The sequence below is a fragment of the Rousettus aegyptiacus genome, unplaced genomic scaffold, assembly GCF_014176215.1.
Source record: "Rousettus aegyptiacus isolate mRouAeg1 unplaced genomic scaffold, mRouAeg1.p scaffold_m13_p_4, whole genome shotgun sequence".
Taxonomy (NCBI): Eukaryota; Metazoa; Chordata; class Mammalia; order Chiroptera; family Pteropodidae; genus Rousettus; species Rousettus aegyptiacus.
This window is the reverse complement of record NW_023416307.1, coordinates 153,667,883-153,687,472: the sequence shown is the minus strand read 5'-3', so window position 1 is coordinate 153,687,472 and position 19,590 is coordinate 153,667,883. Positions and strand designations below refer to the sequence as shown.

Sequence of the window (19,590 nt, the reverse complement as noted above, 5' to 3'; positions counted from 1 at the left end):
AGAGGAAGCTGGAGACATTGAGTCCGTAGCTAATCCTAGTGGGAGCTGGTGGATGTCTCGAGGGCCCTGAGGTCTGACCAAGCTTCTGTGTATTCAGATGACCCCCAAGGGTGCTGGGAGCCTGGGCGTGGTCAGGCAACCCCTTGCCCGGGGAAGGCTGGAGGGCGTGAGAGCTCAAGGGGGCTGTCAGAGGGGTGACGGGGACAGGCCCTGAGCAACGCTGTGTAAATGAAGCAAGTGTCCCCTGAGCGGGAACCTAAGAGAGGGCCACGCGGCTCTCCCGAAGGGATGGCTGCCCACGGTGGGAGCAGTGAGCGGGGGACTGCGCTCTCATGGGCACTGGAGAAGGGCTATGTTTAGGGTTAGGGTCAGGACCAGTGTTTGGAATAAAGTTAGAGATTAAGGTTAAGGTCGGGGTTAGTGTCAGGTCAGAGTTAGGGGTCAGGATTGGAATGAGAGGGGATTAAGAACAAGGTAAGCTACAGTGAAGGTCAAGGTCAGGTTCAGGTCAATTTAGGGTCATGGCCCAGGTCAGGACTTTCCTAGTTGGTAGTGAGCCTGGAGCCCAGGTGTCTGGACCACCTGTTTGTCCCCTCCTCCCTTGGGCCCCCTGCCTGTAGACAGAAGGTGCCTCGAGATGGGCAGGTCTCCCAAAGCCATCCCCACATTGTTCCTGGTCACGGCCTGGCCCCTCAGGTGCAAGGGTGGCGGGCAGAGAGTAGGAGAGGGAGAAGTGGTCCAGTCGGCAGGGTCGCGTGTGTGTGTGTGTGTGTGGGGGAGGTGACAGGTTCAGCAATCAGTTAAATTGAGGTTGGTAGCTATGGTCTGGGAAAAGGACCCAGGAGAGGGCTGGGTGGTTCCGCCTGGCAGTAGCGAGAGCCCGCAGGGGGAGCAAGTCAACATCTAGAGAGCGACTCCGGCGTCGCCATGCTGGCGGAAGCCCCCTGCCTCCCCCGCCGAGGGTCCTCTGTCGAGAGTCTCCCGAGGAAACGGGGTCCGGGAATCGGGTCGCGGGCAGCGGCGCTAGCCCGAGACGAGGTCGTTCCAGCGTTCTGAGATGCCCCGCAGCCGAGAGCCCGAAGACGCAGACGCCGCCACCTGGGGCCCCAGGGGCTCCTTCCGCACCTTTCGCAGCCACACAGCGTGACCTGCCCCTGCCCCACGGGGACTCGACCCTTTAAACGTTACCATGCCTAACCCACGCCCTCTGGCCAAGTTCATCCCCAGGGGATTACAAGGCACCACCCTGGAATATCGCCCACCTGGAACTCACGATCATTATCACCGACGCCCATAACTGTCCAGACCCAGCCAGGGCAGGCGGCAGGTAAGAGAAGCCCCCGGTGACACCCTCCCGCCCCTAGCTCTGCTCTGCCTCCCAGAGGTTCCTGTAGCCGGGTTTCCTGCCGAAGGGCTGGCTCAGTCTATGGCTGGGGTCCCTGAAGGGCTGGCTCAGTCTATGGCTGGGGTCCCTGAAGGGCTGGCTCAGTCTATGGCTGGGGTCCCTGAAGGGCTGGCTCAGTCTATGGCTGGGGTCCCTTGCAGCCGGCGTGGGCCTTTCCTCATCCCCTCCCCACCTCATGATCACACATCGTGGGGAAATGCGTGGTACATACCTGGCGAATTGCCACGATTAGCGTCCCCTTGCTTTCCCCAGTTCCCTTCGTGAGAGTCCGTCGTATCTTCTCATGGCTCCCGTTGTCTGTGGGTGGTACGGGGCCCGGTTTGTCCCACGAATGCCCAGGTGGCGGCCTGCTGCTGGGGCTCCTGACCAGGAGGGCGGCATCAGTGACCGGGCGTGTTCAGGGAGTCCACATAAATACCGAGCTGCACAGTTAAGAGTTTTCAAACACTACGTCCCCCGTTTGCTCTGCAGACGAGAATGTAATAACAGATGCTTGCCGGACGGGGCCCGCTTTGTCCCGTAACGGAGATGCCAGGCAGGAACGAGGCATGGGGAGCCCGTCTCCCTGTGACACTTCAGTGGGGTGCGCTGAGCGGTGTCTCTCCGGCAGTTGCCCTGATCACGACGCCAGGGGTCGCCTTTGCTCGGCGTCAACACCCTTCTGTAACAGGCTCCGGTCTGTTAATTGTCAGTCACCGACACTTGTCATCTTGAAGGCCCTTCAGGACGCACCGGTCTGAGCGGGAAGGGGGCGGGTGGGCAGCTCTTACAGCCTGCGGGATCAGCTCCCGCTGCTGCCCGCTCTGTAGGGGGTGTACGGTGGTCTCTCCCCACGACCGCGGGCCGGCTTATTGCCACCGCGTGGCTGGGCTCCCACTTGTGAGCTTGTCCCCCTGCCTCTGTCCTGACCGTGGCCTGCGCCCAGCGGCGGCATCCCTCGCAGTCAGGAGAAGTATTGACTTCTTGACACATCCACGTCCACAGCGCATTCAGCAGGATGGGCTCCCTGGGCGTGCGGAGGGTCCGCCAAAGGAAATGCAACACGGACTAGATGCAGGACCATGGCAGGGCAGAGTCAGCTGGCGGATCGGAATGAAACAGCCGCCCTCCCACCCCGACCCGAAAAAGTCCTAATGATGGCAAAGCAGCGCCATGAGCCCCCAGGGGTAGGAGTCAAAGATCCCATGCCGAGCAAGGGGGGCCAGCCCTATGGGGCAGGGCCTTTTTCCTTTTAAGGCAAGCAAGCCTCTGACTTGAGTTACAAGTCCAGCACGCAGTGATGGCTTCTGCACGGGACTCCTGCGCTCCTCTGCCTTGCACGGCCCACAGTTCCTTTTTTGATTGCCGGAGTGACGGAGCCCTGGGAACCCACCCACATGAGCCAAGGGGCAAGCAGACCCCTGGGTTTTGTTGGGGCGCCAGCCGCCTCCGCTGGGGGAAGCGTGCCGGTGCCCGGCTGCCGAGAGGCGGCTGACGTGCCAACGCGGGGACTTCGTTTGTAGAGTGAGAAGAGAACGTGGTTCATTACAGGGTAGAGACGCCCGACCCGGCCGCCGGTGGCAGGCGGCTGGCTGGGCGTTGGTCCCGTGGCACAGCTTTGCACATGGCCCTGAACGGTGGCGCCTCCCCTGACTCCTCAGGAGCATTTACAGGCCGCGTGGGTGCAGCTCTGCGCCTCTCCAGCAGGACACGAATCGGGCCGCAGGCCCCCCTCGCAGAGACCACTGGAAACTCTGATTTTACTGTAGAGGTTTCCCAAATCCTATCACTCACACGGAGGCATCTTTGTTTGCCTGTTCAAAGGACAGAGACCAAGGCGTGAGCACCTGCTCGTCAGGGGTGATGGCAGCAGCTGCAGAGAGGTCACATTCCCTGCAGCTGGCACCCTGGAAACTCGGGGGTCGGGGACCTGGGCTCCCCCGGGACGGGAGGGGGCCCCTTCTTTTCCCCTTTGGCTTAGCTCTCCCTGTACCCCTCTCCGTGCCCACACAGTGCCCACAGGGAGATTTTTTTTTTTCTTAAAGCAGAAGAGAAGGGGGAAGTGGGGGGGGGCAGCTCTGCACCCCAAGCCCACTCACTCTGTGATTACTTAAGTGTCAAGTAGCTGCCGCTCACCTCGGCAAACTTGCAGCCACGCCTACGGTGGCATTCCGGTGTCTGGTTTCAATTCCCCCACATGCAGCTCCGTCTCCAGACACCGATTCACAGGCGAGGCTGCGGGGCGCCCTCGCCCCCCTCCTCTCGCCCGCCGCTTGGCGACAGCATGCCCGACGCGATCCGGGGGGGTCTTTTCACACCCCTCCACTTGGCTGCCTGGGCCTCGTGGTCGTTTCTCTACGAAGGCCACGGACTCTTATGGCCCCGCGCTGGATGCCAACTTGTCAAGCAGTGAAGCAGCCCCCAGGCGGCAGCATGAAGGCTGGGGGTGGGGTGGGGGGCGCTTGCCGCAGGCGGAGACCCGGCCAGTAGAGAAACACGGAGCCTGTGGGGGTTCACACGGTTTACATCGTCTGCCCTGACTCCATAAGCAAGATCTGGGGTGTCAGCTCCCGCACCTGCGGCCCCACCTCGCCCCTGGTCTTCCTGCTACCCCCTCCGTCCCCGTCCCATTCCAGCTCCGCACGCAGCAGGACCTGCCTCTGAGGTCGCCCAGACCCTCTCCGCCTGCCCCCATCGTCCCGACCCTCTCTGCTCTCTGCATTCCGGCCACTCCGGTCACTTTTCTTGGCGTCCCTAGAGCCCACTGAGCCTTTCCCGTCTTGTGTCCTCTGCCTGGACCCTCGGCACGGGCTTCCCCCAAAGCAGGCTTCTCCTCGGCCCCTGGTTCCCAGCCGTGAACGCCCTTCCCGACGTGAGGCGCCCCTCCCTCCCTGCTCTCTCTCCCTGAGGAGCGGCTTTGTCCTTCCCGATGCTGTCCCTCAGCTAGTTTCCTGCTCTTCTCTGGGCTGGGAGCTCTGCGAGGGCAGGGAGAGACCTTCTCTGTCTTGGCCACTCCTTCGCCCCCAGGGCCTTGAACAGTGCCTGGCACAAGGTGACATGAAGCTGCAGCTCCCCCTGCCCCCCCACCCCAGCACCTTCTGTGGGGTGCTGCTTCTGCCCTCTCCCCAACAAACCCATCCCATGGCAGGACCGAGCTCCAAACCCAGGTTCCTGAGCAGCGCCCCAGGGCTGCAATGCCGCGTGCTCCCTCCCATGGGGCTGCTGCTCCAGGGCTGAGCTGAGCAACGAACATTATCCGTGACACACTTCAGGCCGGGGAGCCCCGTCACAGCCCCTCGGGACCCTGCTCCAATTTGAAACAGAAACACATTTTCAGTGAGGCAAGGCAGGGGCGGGAGAAGGCAGCAAGGACTCCAAACCAGCAGAAATCGGACCTCCCGGCCCCGGTCCGGGGAGCGGGCAGCCCTTCCCCCGACTCTGGGACCGGCGCCGGGGTCTCTGCCCTGGCACCCCGGGAGCGGGTAAAGAGGGTCTGAAGCATCATACCTCTCCTCGAAGTCACACCCGGGATTTGCTGAGCAGGAGATCCTTCGACCCCGACTGACCCAGGGACAGAGGGGAGGTGGGGGCGGTGGAGGGGAGGGGAGTGTGGCCTGGGGCACAGGGAGCGAAGTCAGGGCTGGGGCCAGGGGCGACCAAATAGCAAGGTTGGGGGTGAGTGAGTCCTGCCCTGTCTCTCCACTGGGGACAGTGATGAGATTAACTCTACACTTACACCAGGAGCTTTGCCAACGCCCCTGGGGAAGGCGACTTCGGTGACTGAGCGGCTGTCTGTGTCCCCCGTGCCCTGGTTGGAAAAGGACATCAGGGAACCGGATCTCGAAGAATGAATTTGGCCGGTGGAGGGATGGCATGCCAGGCAGAAGGAGGGTGGGGGCGGCGGCTGGGAGGTGCGGAAGGGCCCGGCTCTCCCAGAAGGTAGAGAGCTGGGCCGAGCGTCAGGGACAGGTCAGGCAAAGCCGGCAGAGGTGCGAGAGGCCCGCAGCGCCTCCGGGGGCTTTTGCTCATGGCTCCTAAGCCTCAGCCCCACGGGATTTGTTTCTCTGCCCCGGTGGAGGTTGTGAAACACGTCCACGGATTCTTCCACACTCTTCCCAGCAAGACGTGTAGGCTACGGCCCTCCCCTTTACACCTCGGCCTCTGTGAACGCCGCGGGACGGGGGCCGCGGGCCCTCTGCGCTGAGTTAGAAAAGGCCACAGGCTTCTGCCGGTTCTCCTGGGGCTCTGGGGCTGGGAGCCTGTGGCCACCCGCCCCCGGGAGAAGTCTGCCACGCCCGGGCTGCCACGTGCGGAGACCCAGGGGTCTGAGCCTTCCATCCCAGGCACCAGGCACGTGACCGGGACCACTCCTGAGATGACCGCAGCCTCGGCCGCCACCTGACCGGACCCCGTGAGACACCCCCCGGCGACAGCCGCCCAGCTGAGCCCAGGCAACCCAGATGCCTGAGCGACCGAAATAACTCCTATTGTTTCAAGCCGCCGTTTGGCGCGCCTTTTTTTTTTTTTTTTAATGCTGCAAGAAATGAACAGACGCGTCCCTTCTTCATATCAACAGTTCATCATTCAATTAAAAAAAAAATTGGCACGCTTTCTCTTTAAAGCTGGACTTTGTCGAGATGGGAAACGCCACATCCCTGTGTTCACGGAGACCCGTCGCCAGCGACGATGCACGGGAGACCGTTGCCGAGAGAAACCGGAGACAGAGCCGCGTGCTCGGCTGACGACGCCCTGCTGCCCTCCTGGGCAGGTGGCGGCTGATTCCAGCCGGCGGTTTTCACTTTCGCAGAACCGTGGAACCCCCTTCGGAGCCCCGCGGCCAGCTGAGATGCGCCGCGTTCCCAGGCTCCTGAGTTCCCGCCCCGTGGGGCCCCTCTCCCTGCCCGAGTTTTGAGGTTTTAACATTTGTAGCCTCTTCCATTTCTTCCCCCGGCCCTAGGGAGAAGCCGCTTTCCAGAATCGTTCGAGAGTCTCCCGTTTCGCCGTTTCAGGTCTTCAGCTGCTCAGTGTGGCAGGCGGAACAATTGTCTCCCGAAGATGTCCACGACCCCAACGCCCGGAACCTACGCATGTGTCACCTGGCATGGCGAAAGTGACTTTGCGGATGTGATGAAGTTAAGGACCTTGAGATGGGGAAGGCGGTCCCGGATGTTCTGGGCGGACCCGATATAATCACACGGGTCCTCGAAAGTGGGAGAGGGTGACGGGAGAATCGAGGGGGATACGGCACTGAGGAACGGCCAGAGAGAAGCGACCTCGCTGACTTCGAAGATGGGGGAGGGGGCAGGAGCCCAGAAATGTGCGAGGCCTCGGGGCGCTGGAAAAGGCAAAGAAACGGGTTCTCCCTAAGGCTCTGGTCACCAGTTCGGATGCACGAGTTCTTGTCTCCTGCTCCACCGAGCAATGCTCTGACACCAGCTCTGCGCCCTACAGTGTCACTCTACTGTGACACTATCTACCTACCCGGAGGGAGCATCAGATCCCACAGGGTAAGGGCTCCGTCCCACAAGACATCCCCAATCAGAAGAGGCGGTATGAAATTTGTCCCCGAGCTTAGCAGCAGGGTCAGCGACAATCACCTGGGCCCTGGGCTCAGGGCGGCCTCAGCTCCCTGCCCCGAGGTGGTTGTGGGTGGGTGACAGTATCTCTCCCCACTTTCTCCGCGCAGGCTCAGGTGGAGTATGCAGTTGCTGGTATGTTCTGCCATGCTTGGATTCATCCCTTGGGACAAAAGGAGAGGTCAACCCAGGAACTTCAGGAGGAAGCCAGCTGGCTCGCTGAAGCAGGTTGGAGCCGGGCCCAGGCTGCGGGCTGGCTCCATGGTCCGCTTGGCGTCCCGTTCACGGTCGGCTTAGTGAAATGCTGTGTGACTCAACTGGATGCCTTCGGCCAGCCTCCGTCAGTCAGATGAGTCAGATCGAGAACGGATTACTCTAAACCCCATGCAAGACTCTTTCCAGAAAACGGTATTTTCTCTCTTCTTTGTGGGTTTCGCTTTACTCCGTTTTGTTTTCTGCTCTTTGTAATCCTTTTCTCTTCCCGCCTCAAGTCTTCTGCAGACTTGGGGGCTGTCCTTGGGCTGGGAAGATCTGGATGGGGCCCCCATCATGACCACGGGGCACGGGACCACCTGCCACGAAAGCCGCTCGGGGTATAAACGTACGATGATGTGTATTAGGGGGAAATGACCATCAGAGAAGCCGCAGAGCACGCCCGGAGGCGAGCCCAGGCCAGGCACAGCCGGACCGGGCGCACTGAGGGACGGTTCCAGGAGCACCACACCCCTGTTGCGCCCTTCATTTTATGGGCCAAATGGAAACATTTGGACAATTACGAAGTACTGAACGCCTCCTGGTCAGGAAGTGGCCTCGTAAAAACGAGAAGCCTCTCGGAAGCTCAGAGACTGACCTCAGTTTTGTGTTGACTGACTCGGACGTGCTGGGCCGGCTCTCTGCTGACAGGGGCAGGAAACAGGCCTCCGGCGGCATTTCTTCAGCCTCCTCAGCCCGCCCGGCTCTGAATGGGGTATTATATAGGCGTTCCTCATAAAGCAATGTGCTGGTGCTGCATGCAGACCCTCCATTCATTTGCCCAACAGATAAGTTTTGTGTCTCGTAACATGTTATAAATGTTGTTCTGGACCCTTGGGTGTCCCGGATGCCCGGGCAGCCAAGGTTTCTGCTCCAAACCACCCCCCTCCCCGGGGGTGGGTCCTGGGTCTTCCCGGCTGTGCCCTGACTTAACTTATGCTTGCCCCGGAGCCAGACCACGTGGCTGGAACCTTCCTTTTGTGGTCTCCTCCCATTGCATTTGTCACGTTCTCCCAGAGCTGGCCTCCAGCCCAGCAGGCGCTTTATCTCGGTGACCCGTCCGTCGATGAGAGGAAAGGAAGCAGTGTCTGCTCGTCTCCAGGGAGTCAAGTTTTCCAAAGAGCGACACTGAGAACTGTTTGGACCTCTGAGGGAACATCCAGCCAGTGGGGCAGAAAGAATTGGGAGCTGAGCTGCGAAGCCTGATTCATCCTCTCAGGCTCTGTTTTGACCTGGAACGAACCAGTCCTAGGTTATGCATCCATTATTTCTGGGAACTAAAAACCAGGTTCCATAGAAACATGTTTTTCCTAGAAGAGAATTTCACCAGAGGTTTAAAAACGATGAGTTATATGCATGCAGGTGGACGTGAAAATTTGACTTTACGTATCAGTCCTAAGAGAGTAATTATGTTCCACTTGTATCTATGTGCTTTACCAAAAAAGCGCCTAAAACGTTGGTAACCCAAGCATCTCAATCAACGAAGACCCGTTCAGTACGGATTCAGCCTGGGACGACGACAGAACTCCAAGGCAACGGTGCTGGGCATTTCAAAAGCTAGACGTCTTTTTTTTAATATCAGAGACAGGACCTTTACAAACCGCGTCACCTGTCGGCACACCCACCGAAAGACCCTTTTCCGTGGAAATGGGATTCAGTTCCAAAACCTCCTCTTCCCACTCATCACCCCTTGGGCCAGGAGTTTATTATTTTCTCCGATGGGTCGTATACTTTGTGCCGATGACCAGCATGGAAGCCGCCGACAGTTTTGCCCAGAAGATGTAACAGACAGGCCCCGAGGTATCCATGTTTACACTATCCAAAAAGTGTCCTGAGGAGGCAGTATTCTAGAACATCTGCACGGCGACCTGGGAATAGAATTCCTTCTCTGTACCACGTTCCACCCAGCTCCCTTGCACCCGTCCTGAGTAAGCTGTTGCTCGTGGAAACGGGGTCGCAGCTGCCAGAGGAAGTGACCGTGGGGAGGGTGGAAGACGCTGACATTCCGTTATAAATTAAGCAGTATAAAGGCGATACACTTTAACTGTGTTGAAATTACTGTCTCCCTGAGTGGCTTCTTGTGCCTTTGGGAAAAGCTCAAACTCTCAGCGAACAAGGCCTTATGTGCTGAGTTCTGCAGATGCAGCTCTTGCTACAAAGCACACAAGACCTGCGAGCCCTGAACCTCACCTTCATCCAGATGATGTTTATTTGGGTTTAACTAGCTTGTTCTTTTAAGCCCTCCCTAGGCTAGGGGACCCGCTACCTACCATGCCGAAGCCCCTTACACAAGCTGCCTTCACTCTTCTGCCGTCTTCCCTAGACGGTAGACTCCAGAGCCAGCGCTCTGGCGTTCTCGGCTGTGTTCTGGCTGTATACGTATAACGCGATGTCTGGAGTGTGGTGAAGGAGTGAATGAGCCACGAGTCTTCACCTGCATTTCCTGCCTCACGCCACCACGTTTAGATCTCAGCAGCAGCGTTTTGCAGTTAGCGATGGCGAGCCTTCGCCTCTGCGAGCCTCCCAGCCTGCACGCCCTGCCTTCTCCTCTCCCTCTGTATAATTCCTATTTATTTCCCAAACCCCACAAAAACCCCCCTTTCATCAAAATGCTCTATTTATGTATTGCTCTATTCATTTAAAATAAAGCAATGAAATGAAGAGCAAGCACACCGGTGACAGCAAGGCAACCAAGTTTTATTAAAATTACCCTGATAGTATAGAGTGGGTCTAGGTAATCATGTTTTTGAGCAAGGCAAGTAATTTCATATGAAGAAAAAAGATAGTATTAGCTCAATTTATTTGCAAACCTTATTTAACGTCTATTTATTCATATTTTTATTTCTGCGGAGAGGTGCATTTTTCTCCTCACAAAGAGAAAATGAGAGAAAGGATGGCGTGAGACTGTTTCCTGGGAGAAACGTGGAGCGAGACCTCTGTACGGTGTTTCAAGTGCGACCATGAAGGACCGTGCTTAGAACTGAAAATAGTTAGATTTCAAAATTAGTCGATAATTATATGGAAATAAAGGATGCTGCACGGAGCTTTGTTATGAAATAAGCTCATTTTCGAGACATCGGGGAGAATATCCTGGCCCCCCACGTAGAGGACTGACTTGGCTGTTAATTCCCACTGAGCACGGGAAAGGATTTGCAGGTCAACCCCTTACAGGTGGTGGGTGGGTAGACGGTAGTGGAGATCTGTTTGGTATAGCAAAGGGACTCGGCGATTTGCATGGATTTCTCCCAGCGGAGTGACCTCAGTTGTTTGTATCCTCTTGTGTCAATGAAGCGAGAAGCTCTCGGCCGGCATTTGCCTGCTTTTCGGTCTCATCGGGACTGTTCCGCAGCCTCAGCTTGGTTTCCAGTCTCTGCTTCCATTCTTCCCGGAGCCTAAAAGTGGAAACAAAGCATACGCAAAAGGAGCATTCATCTCCTCGAACGCCGATTCGGGGAACGCTTCCTTCCTTCATTTTTTTTTTTCCCTGAAGGTATGTGTGTGTGTTCAGGTTTTCGAAGGCATGCAGAGGACTTGCACATTTAAATGCATATGGATTTTAACTCTCACTTCTATATTTAAAGTATTCTAAGCTTAATTCTCTGAACTCTCCTTTGAAAGTGCAGCATCTTTAAAGTGAGGGTGGAGGTGGTGGAGGGGAGGGAAACCTGTCAACCTTGACTTGTTCACCCAGCACAACTATCTTTCACAAACAGGTGAGATGAAGATGTTGTCCGATGTGCGGGCACTGAGAGACTTCACCGCCAGCAGACGGTCACTGCGCGGCGTGTTAAAGACAGTCCTTGCGCGCAGCAGGAAATGACACCAGACGGAAACCTGGATCGCAAGGGAGTGAGAGCACCTGGAAACGCAGGTCCCTGGATGCACATTAATGACTTTTCTTATTATGTAAATCTCTTAAAAGATCATTAAGTGATGGAAAGTAAAACTGTTAATGATGTAACGTGGGGTTTATCACATATGTGGAAGTCAGATTGAATTTTGCATGATATTCAAAGGCCAGGGGAGAAGTAGGACTACGCTTTTGTAAGGTTCTTACACTTGGCAGGAAAGGATGTATCCCTAAAGGTAGACTGTGATAAGTTAAGGGTATATATATGTGTGCGTGTGTGTGTGTATGTGTGTGTGTGTGTGTGTATTTCCTAAAGCAACCGCTAAAATAACACAAAGAAATATAGCTAAAAAGCCAACAGAGGAGATAAAATGGAATCACAAAAATATTTAGTTATTCTAAAAGAAGGCAGGGGAAAAAAAAAAGGAAATGAAGAACAGATGAGAGAAAAAAGAAACAAATAGCAAGATGACAGTTTTAAAGCCAATCATACAAATTAATGTTAATGACGTAAACGATCCAATTAAAATGTAAAGATTGTTAAATTGGATTAAAAAGGAATATCCAAACATATGCTACCGACAAGAAAATCACTAAACATGAAGACACAAATAGCTCAAAAGTAAACGGATGGAAAAAAATGCCATCGTAACCCTAATGAAAAAAAGCTGGAGTGGTTATATTAATATCGGACTAGATAGATTTCATAGTAATGAATATCATCAAAGAGACAGAGAGTCATTTTTTAATAAAGGGGCCAGTTCATCCGAAGAATATAACAGTCTTAAACATTTATGTACCCAGTAACAGAGTTTCGAAATACATGAAAAAAAAAGCTATAGAACTGTTAGGAGAAACAGACAAATCCCCGAGGACAGCGGAAGATTTCAAAACCCGTATTTCAACCATCAGTAAAACGAGTAGACGAGGAGTCGGTAAGGATATAGAACGCTCGACTTATGCTATCGACCAGCCGTTCCCCACTAGTAAACGGCAATGACGGCCCAACATTCCTCGTTTCCCTCTGTGTCTGCTTCTCTGCGCTGGAGATAATAAGGAGGAAACTGAGGCACGGGGAGCTTCGCTGACACACTCAGAGACCCAAAGGGCTGGGACCCCTCCTTTGTCGCCTTGCTGCGGCTGCCGTGTGGGTCCTGGATTGCGTGAGAGCGAGGGGGGCGGAGGGGAGCGGGCGGCCCTGAGTCCTTCACGCATCTTCCCGCCGAGCCTCCGAACAACCTAATGACCTGGCACCGTCTCCTTTCTCCAAGTTGCGAGGGGACGAGACGGAATAGAGGTTACGAGCAGAGACGCCCTGGAACCAGACCTCCAGGTTCAAGTCAGAAGAAGGAGGAGGAGGAGGGTCACTAACGAGCTGTGGCCTTGCCGTCCCGCCAACCAGAAAGCTTGCTTCTCGCCGTCCTTGGTTACCCGCGGAGACAGATTCCGCACACATGTATTTTAACGTTTTAATCGTCCGCGTAGTTTGCTTCGGAGCCTGTTTTGCTCACGGCTTGGCTTGCCCCTCGCTTTCAGGTTGTGATTCTTACCTCTTCCTCAAGCCAGTGTCTCTCCACCCGAGGCCTTCTGCGTGCTCCCCAGGGGACATGCCCGCACCCATGGCGTGGGACCTCACTGTGGCCTCTGGTGTGCAACGTGCTGAGTGTGGCCTGGCTGGGGGGAATGAAGGCGGCAGAGACTGCAGAAGTGGCGACCGCCCAGTGCGGCTTCTCAGAGAATCCCCGGACGAGACGCCCTAACACGAGGCTCCAGCAGGTCGGGCGGCCTGCTCCTTCTCGCCGGTGGCTGGGAATAAGGCTGAGCAAATCTCTCTATGTAGAAGGCACTGGGTTCCCCTCTAGGGCTCAAGAGGGGGTTTGGAGGCCAACGGTGAGTTTAACTCACGTGAATGAATGCATGTTCTCAGCCCCGCGACCCTGGCCTGACAGTACGGGGTCACCAGCCCTGCCGTGGGGCCGGCACTCATCTGCCCCATGCACAAACTGTGTCCTTAACGAGCAGATAATGATTGAGCTGTTCTAGGAGGGGATAGAGTACCCAGACAGGCATGCTCCTTACTGTCACCTGGGGGTGGCTCTCCATGGCCATCAGGAAGCAGAGTGTGTGAAGGTGGGGGGCGGTCACCGTCTCCACAGTGACGGCCCCTCCGGTCTGCTGACGTGAGTTACTGCTCTCCACTTGGGCAGCCTGGCCGGGCTGGAATGGAGACTCACACCTGAGGGGCGCGAGCCCGCGACCCTCCCCTGTAACAGGAGAGAAGCCTGTGTCTTCACACACGTGAGCACTGAGAATTGGTCACTGTCATCTTCTCGATTGACTGCTTTTCCTGGACGTGTCTGCTGAGCTGCTCCCCAGAGGTAGCGTAACCCTCACGTGCTAGAACTGCTGGTAGAGAGGAGGGACGTGTCTGTTTGTGAGGATGAGATTTAGAGCGTGTACTCGTTCACTGAGAAGAATTTAAAAAATCCCCGCCCGTAACTACGGATGGCGGCAGCAACGTACGTTTGGGAACCTAGAATAATTATGTCCCCTGAGATGCCTGCCTGGCGATCCTCTGGAGAAATGAGTTTTGCTTTGAAAACGTAGACCCACAAGGTGATAACGACGTGTCAACATATGTTTGGGGAGGTGGGGGGGTGCTGACAGCGGGAGGTCGTGCCAGGGGGGAAGGGCACATGGGAGCTCTACTTTCCGCTCAGTTTTGCTGTGAACCTGCTCTAAAAAATAAAGTCTATCGAAAAGCATTAATTAATAAAAAAAAAAAAAAAACAGACGAACAAGCCGCGTACTTTCTCAGCGCACTTCTTCCCAGGCGGTGTTCTTCCGACTGTCGGTAGTAAGTCTGTTTGCCAATTTCTCTTTCCCAGAAGCGTTTGAGTTCGTGACAGGTGTTCCCGCAGAAGACCTCCCGGCGGACATACTGATTGTTCATCCCCTGAAAGAGAGAACAGCGGTGACCCCCGTGGAACACGTGCCCTCGGACGTCGTTGCCTGAGGGAGACCCTGGCCGGGCACGGACCCTCACCCGCGGGGTAACAGCCATCACCGGGACACCTGTTGTTAGCATCCGGTGATGCTAATGCAGAAACTCCCCGCCAGAGTGTTGCGGGTCCTAGGCACCTGGCAAATACCTCTCTGTCCCTCCTTCTGCCTCACAGAGAAATACCGTCCCAGCTTTCTGTCAGCACTAGTATGTGCAGGCGTCTTACGCATTTAGTCATCACGACATCCCAGGAGTGAGCGTCACCTTCCCCGTGCTATGGGTGGGACATCTGAAGAGTTCCGGTTGCCCGTGGTCCCACAGCCGTAGCCAGCAGAAGGCAGGCTGCGTCCTTCTGAGCGTCTCCACGCCCTTTACTAAAGGGTTTGTCACGGAAAATGGTCCCAGCGTCTGACACACCGGGTCGAGCCGCTTTGGGAAGCCTGCGTGCATGCGCGCGTGTGTTCGTGCGTGTGGAGCGTGGGTCTGTACGGAGTGTTGCACATCAGGAATGCTCGATTGTTTTCCATGAAGAAACTCTGCTCAACTCCTAGACCTCGGTGGATCCAGCAGGCAGGTCGCAAGCAGGGGCTGGGAGCGAGAGGAAGGAGTTCGCGGGGGCCACTGGAAGCATCCAGGGAGAAGCGGCGCCCAGAGGCTCGGACCAGGGCAAGCGCACGAGTCACGCGCTGTGCCGGGGCTGCCGACTCGCGCGCTAGGTGCAGGCGAGGCGGTGTCGGCGGAGATCCCGGGAAACAGCAGAGCAGGGCTCGCGGGGAACCGCCTCCCGCAGAGCTGGACGGTGTGAGTCACCTGGGCGCTAACACCCAAGGGAAATACGGAAGGGGCGGCTGGACACGGGGTGGGGGGGGGGTCTGGAGCCCCGCGTGAAGGTCTGGACCACAGCTGCCTCTCGGAGACCGACCGGGCGGTGGGGCGACCGGAAGGAGGGAGGGTTTTGAGGCCAGACGGTTGCTCCAGACCCGTTTGTTAACTCGATGCACCTTCCGCTTGTCAACACATTCTCCAGGCCTCGGTTTCCTCCTCATCTTTAAAATCTCTCTGAAGATCAGATTCGAGCATGAATGTGAAGGTGTCTTGCACTGTAGAGAGTTCTGGATAAATCTACCTTTTGTAAAGGTTCTTAAACTTCGAAGTGTACAGGGTGACATACTCGAGTGGTCACAGTAACCTCCCCTAATGCGCGTCCTGCAGAGAGGAAACAATTCCTCCTGTCTTCTCTTATCTCCTGGGTCGGAGGCTGTCGACCTCGGCTGCCCAAGGGAATCACTCAGGAGCTTTACAAAAGCCCGATGCCGGGCCTCCATCCCCCGGGAGTCCGATTTCGCGGTCCGATCCTGTCTTCCCTTGCTATGGGCTCGTCTGTGTCCCGAGCTGGCCCCCAGGAAGGCTGAGGCGATGAGGGTTGGGCATAGGGATGTCACAGTCATGGCCGTCTTGCAAATGAGGCATTCTTTCCCCATTTTGCAGGTAAGAAAGCTGAGGTTCACAGGTAGCGCTTTGACTCTGTCAAGGTCATCCAGCTGGTAAGTGGGGGGGCAGCTGTCATGCTCAGGGCCCAGGCTCCATCTACTGCCCCCTAACTGTCCCCTGTGGAGGTGGATAGTGACTTCCTTACTTCCTGGAAGTGCTCAGTAATCTCATACTTTCTTGGCAAAATAGCACAGATCTGACTGACTCTGTAGGGAGCCCCTGCCTCAGAGCAGAGCTCTTTGGAAATGGGGGCTATCCAGTGTTTTATTTAAATCTCTTAAAGCATGTAGTGATGGCCACTAAATATTTGTTAAATAGAATTAATGTCCCCCCCCCACCCCCAAATTATAGACTCCTGAAAGGCTGGCTTAGAAGTGGCAGTGGCCCCTTTGGCAGTGACAGTGCTACAGGGCATTGAGGGAAAGTCTATAGGGACAATATGGGGTTCCCTCGGGTCACCGCACCTGCCTCGTGGCCCTCTGCATGTGTGACTAAAACATGCTTCTCAGGAGGACAGAGGGAAGCCATCCTGTTTGCGTGGTCCTTTGATCTTGGTCATTTTGAATTCCTGTGACGTTTCTGACATTCGGGGGAGTTAGTGCACATTACATTTTTCCCCCCACAAAGTTTAAGGGGTTCGTTTTTTTCCTGATGAAAAGAGCAGCGTGAGCCCAAACAGGGGCCGTGTGGCATTCAGCATCATTCTCTGTCCCCGGCTCTGATGGGCTCGGTCCTGGCCCTCTGATTTGCTCTGTTGTCTGGCATTTCTCGATCATTAGCCAAAACGAATGGAGTGTAATTGACAACCCCAGAAGCAGATGGGGGTGGCCTGGGGTCGGGATGGAGGAAGGGACTGACCGCAAAGGGGCCTGGGGGACTTTAGGCGTATTGAAACATTCTGCGTCTTGTTTCTAGTGATGGTTACACAGCCATCTACGACGGCCGGAACGGATCGAAGTGCACACACACAGTGGGCCAAGGTTATTTCCCATGAATTATGCCTCGATAAAAGCAGAGGGAAACGGTCTTCTGAGTTTAGACTAGAGATTCAGCCGAGTTCCCTGGCTCTAACGCCCTGGGAGGCCCTGGCAGCCGCTCATTGTTGGGGGGAGCCCATTCCTTCACGTCGCCTGTGTCCCCGTGAGCATCTGTGTTTCGGCTTCCCGGCTTCTAAAACAAGGACACTGCTCTCACCTTGCAGAAATGCGAGGAGGACCATATATCAGTAGCCGGCAAGCCTTTGGGGATTGTCCTTGATAAAGAAATGGCTCTGGGCCTCTGTACCTCCTCGGCCGAGCGTCCAGCTGCCAGATGACGCTGCTCTGGAGAGAGCTGGTGCTACGACTTCCTGTCCGTCACCACCGACGCGGAAAAGCCGTAACCTCGGTGACAGCTACGAACGTCACTTCACGAAATCAATTGGTGCTTAAAGAGAACAGCAGCATATAACGCCTGCCCATCGATTCGGTTAAACAAAATGTGTTGAACTTTCCCCCTACCCCGTGGGACTTCTCTGGAGCAAGAGGGGCCGACAAACGTTCCGGGAACCAACCAAAAACAGAGGCACATTTGTCCCTTGTGGGTCCTAACTTCATTTTCCAAGTCTTAGGTTACTCGGAGTGTTAAACCCAAATTGAGGAATGAGAGAGGGTTTTTTTTTTTTTTTTTTTTTTTTTAAAGAATTTTGGCATAGACTGCTCATTCTTAGGAATCTTGGCTAGCCTGGCTCATCGTATACCAGCTGACCGTGCACTCCACCAATACGTTTCTCGTAAATCCAACAGCTCATAAGAGCAACTATTTGGTGATCATTTTTTGCAGCATTTAAAAAGGCTTCGTAAAGATCACAGCTTGAAATAGAACAGAGGGTTCCAGTTCCAGATAAAATGGAGGGGGCACGCGCCACCCCTGTCTCTCCGGGGACTGCAGCTCCAAAGCCTGGACAGACTGCCCAGTGCAGCCGACCGATGACTCTGAAACGCAGACAGAAGCAGGTGCATCATCGGAGAGCGCCAGAATGCCAATTACCATTGAATGGGGCTCAATTTTCTATTTTCACCTTGGTATTCCCCAATGCATAGACTCAAGGCAACCGGAAGCCCAGAAGTGGCAACGTGGCCAGGGAACGCTCCAAGAAGTCCTCTGATTCTCGGGAGAGAGCAGACCCCTAGTGCTCAGGGGTCTCAGGCCTCCGGGAAAGTCCAAGGTGATGGAGGCGTGGCAGCAGCTTTGGAATTGATGGGCAGCGCGGGCCTGCAGACACGAAAGCCTCGCTCCCATAGGAGGAAACAGGGTCCTACCCCTCACTGCTCTATCTTTCTCTCTCAGTCCTCGGGGCATTCGACCCCGGATGTAGTTACAGCCCCCAGAAGTGCACAGTAGAACAGGTAACTAAAGTCCCGGGTTTCTGGCCAAAGGACCGAAGAAAGGGGAGTCCAGGGACTTAGAAATTGTCAGGGATACCACACAGGTGGACAGACCTCCAGAAAGAGGTTCCTTAAGAATGGCCATATATATGACAAAAGATTTATAGTACGAATATATAAAGAACTCTCAAAATTTAACAATATGAAAGCAAACAACCCAATTAAAAGACAGACAAAGCCCTTTAATAGATACTTCACCAAAGAGAATACACAGATATCAAATAAGCACATTAAAAGATGTTGGACGTCATTACCCATTAGGGAAATACAAATTAAAACCATGTAGAGATACCTCTACACCCCTACAGGAAGGCCAAAAAATAAAAAAAATATATTGACAGTATCAAGTGTTAGAGAGGATGGATGTGGAGCCATTAGAAATCTTATATGTTGCTGCTGGGAAGGCAAAATGGTGCAGGGATTATTCCAGAAAACAGTCCCGCGGTTCCTTATAATCATATACCCACCGCATGACTCAGCGACCCCGCTCCAAGGTCTGCAGCCTAGAGAAATGCAGACTTCCAGTCTAGCAAAAACCTGTACACAGTTCTAGTCGTAATTACCAAAAAGTGGACACGACCTAACGGTCCTTCCGTGAGTGAGTGGATAAAAACCTGTCAAGCATCCGTCCTCTGGAACACTGAGCAGCAGTGAGGAAGAGCAGGCTGGTGATACGTCCAATAGCTCGGATGATGAATCTCAAGGGCATTGTGCTGGGGGCAGGAAGCCGGCCCCAATGGACTGTCTATTCTCTATGATTCCGTTTATAAGACAGTCTCAGAAAGACAAATTGTGATGATTGCCCGAGGTCAGAGGTGGGAGAGGGTATAACGACAAAGGCAGAGCACGAGGGGATTTTGGGGGTCATGGGATTGTTCTCTCCTGATCGCGTGGTGGTTACACAGAATTGTATGGATGATATGTTCACAGAACCGAGCATACACGACAGTCATTTTTTTGCTGTATGTTAATAGAAAAATAAAAAATATAGAATAGAACGGAAATATTTTCAGTAATACGTCTTTTGACTTTTTGCTGATTTGGCAAGATTCCGCCGTTGAAAAGTCTAAAGCTAATTTACCATCCATGAAGCACCACTGGACCTGGCTACTCAATCGTCCCGTGAACCAGCAGCAGGAGTTTTTATAAACGCACAATGGAGCAGCATTTCATCTCCTCAGAGCCTTGTTAAGTGAACACTGGCACTGATTTCTGGCTTTCTCACGGAGTTTAGCTGGTTTTGAGTACACCATCTAAATATACTAATTAGCTATGGACAAGCCCCTTTCAGATGCCAAAGTCATTTTTAATCAGACGCAAGGCAGGGGGTTCAGAGAAAAGATAAACCCAGAGGCTGAAAAAGACGGGTGGGCAAGGAGTATATTCATTTCATTTCCCCCGAGAGTGCAAGATGAACTTCCATCCCAGGCACATTCAAGTTCAACACCCTTTACCTTCGAGATGAATCTGCAGCTGTCTGGACGGCGTAGAGGAAGGTGAGCTCTGGGGCTTCCGGAAGCCAAGTCCTGGTCCTGAAACTCGGGGTCTCAGCCCTTTATATGTGCAGTGGAGGAGTTACAGTAACGCCTCAGCCTTTCAAGGTTACA

General features: G+C 54.7%; 1 protein-coding gene and 1 long non-coding RNA gene across 3 annotated transcripts; one reads left to right on the top strand and one right to left on the bottom strand.

The window, feature by feature from the left end:
* The first annotated feature begins 5,332 nt into the window (after positions 1-5,332).
* On the top strand, positions 5,333-11,352 carry LOC107509107. Of its 2 annotated transcripts, XR_004950455.1 has the most exons (5): positions 5,333-6,891; positions 7,071-7,368; positions 7,452-10,368; positions 10,504-10,702; positions 10,926-11,352. It is a non-coding gene; the product is annotated as an uncharacterized LOC107509107 (long non-coding RNA). The 2 variants fall into 2 exon arrangements; XR_001596449.2 differs by having other exon boundaries at positions 7,071-10,368.
* FAM240A (family with sequence similarity 240 member A) lies at positions 10,343-16,797 on the bottom strand. Its single transcript, XM_016141375.2, has 3 exons — positions 16,752-16,797; positions 13,873-14,018; positions 10,343-10,604 (listed from the first exon to the last, which is right to left on the bottom strand). The coding sequence occupies exons 2-3, from the start codon at positions 14,013-14,015 to the stop codon at positions 10,472-10,474; spliced, it is 276 nt and encodes a 91-aa protein (XP_015996861.2). The 5' UTR covers positions 14,016-14,018; positions 16,752-16,797; the 3' UTR covers positions 10,343-10,471.
* Positions 16,798-19,590: the final 2,793 nt, after the last annotated feature.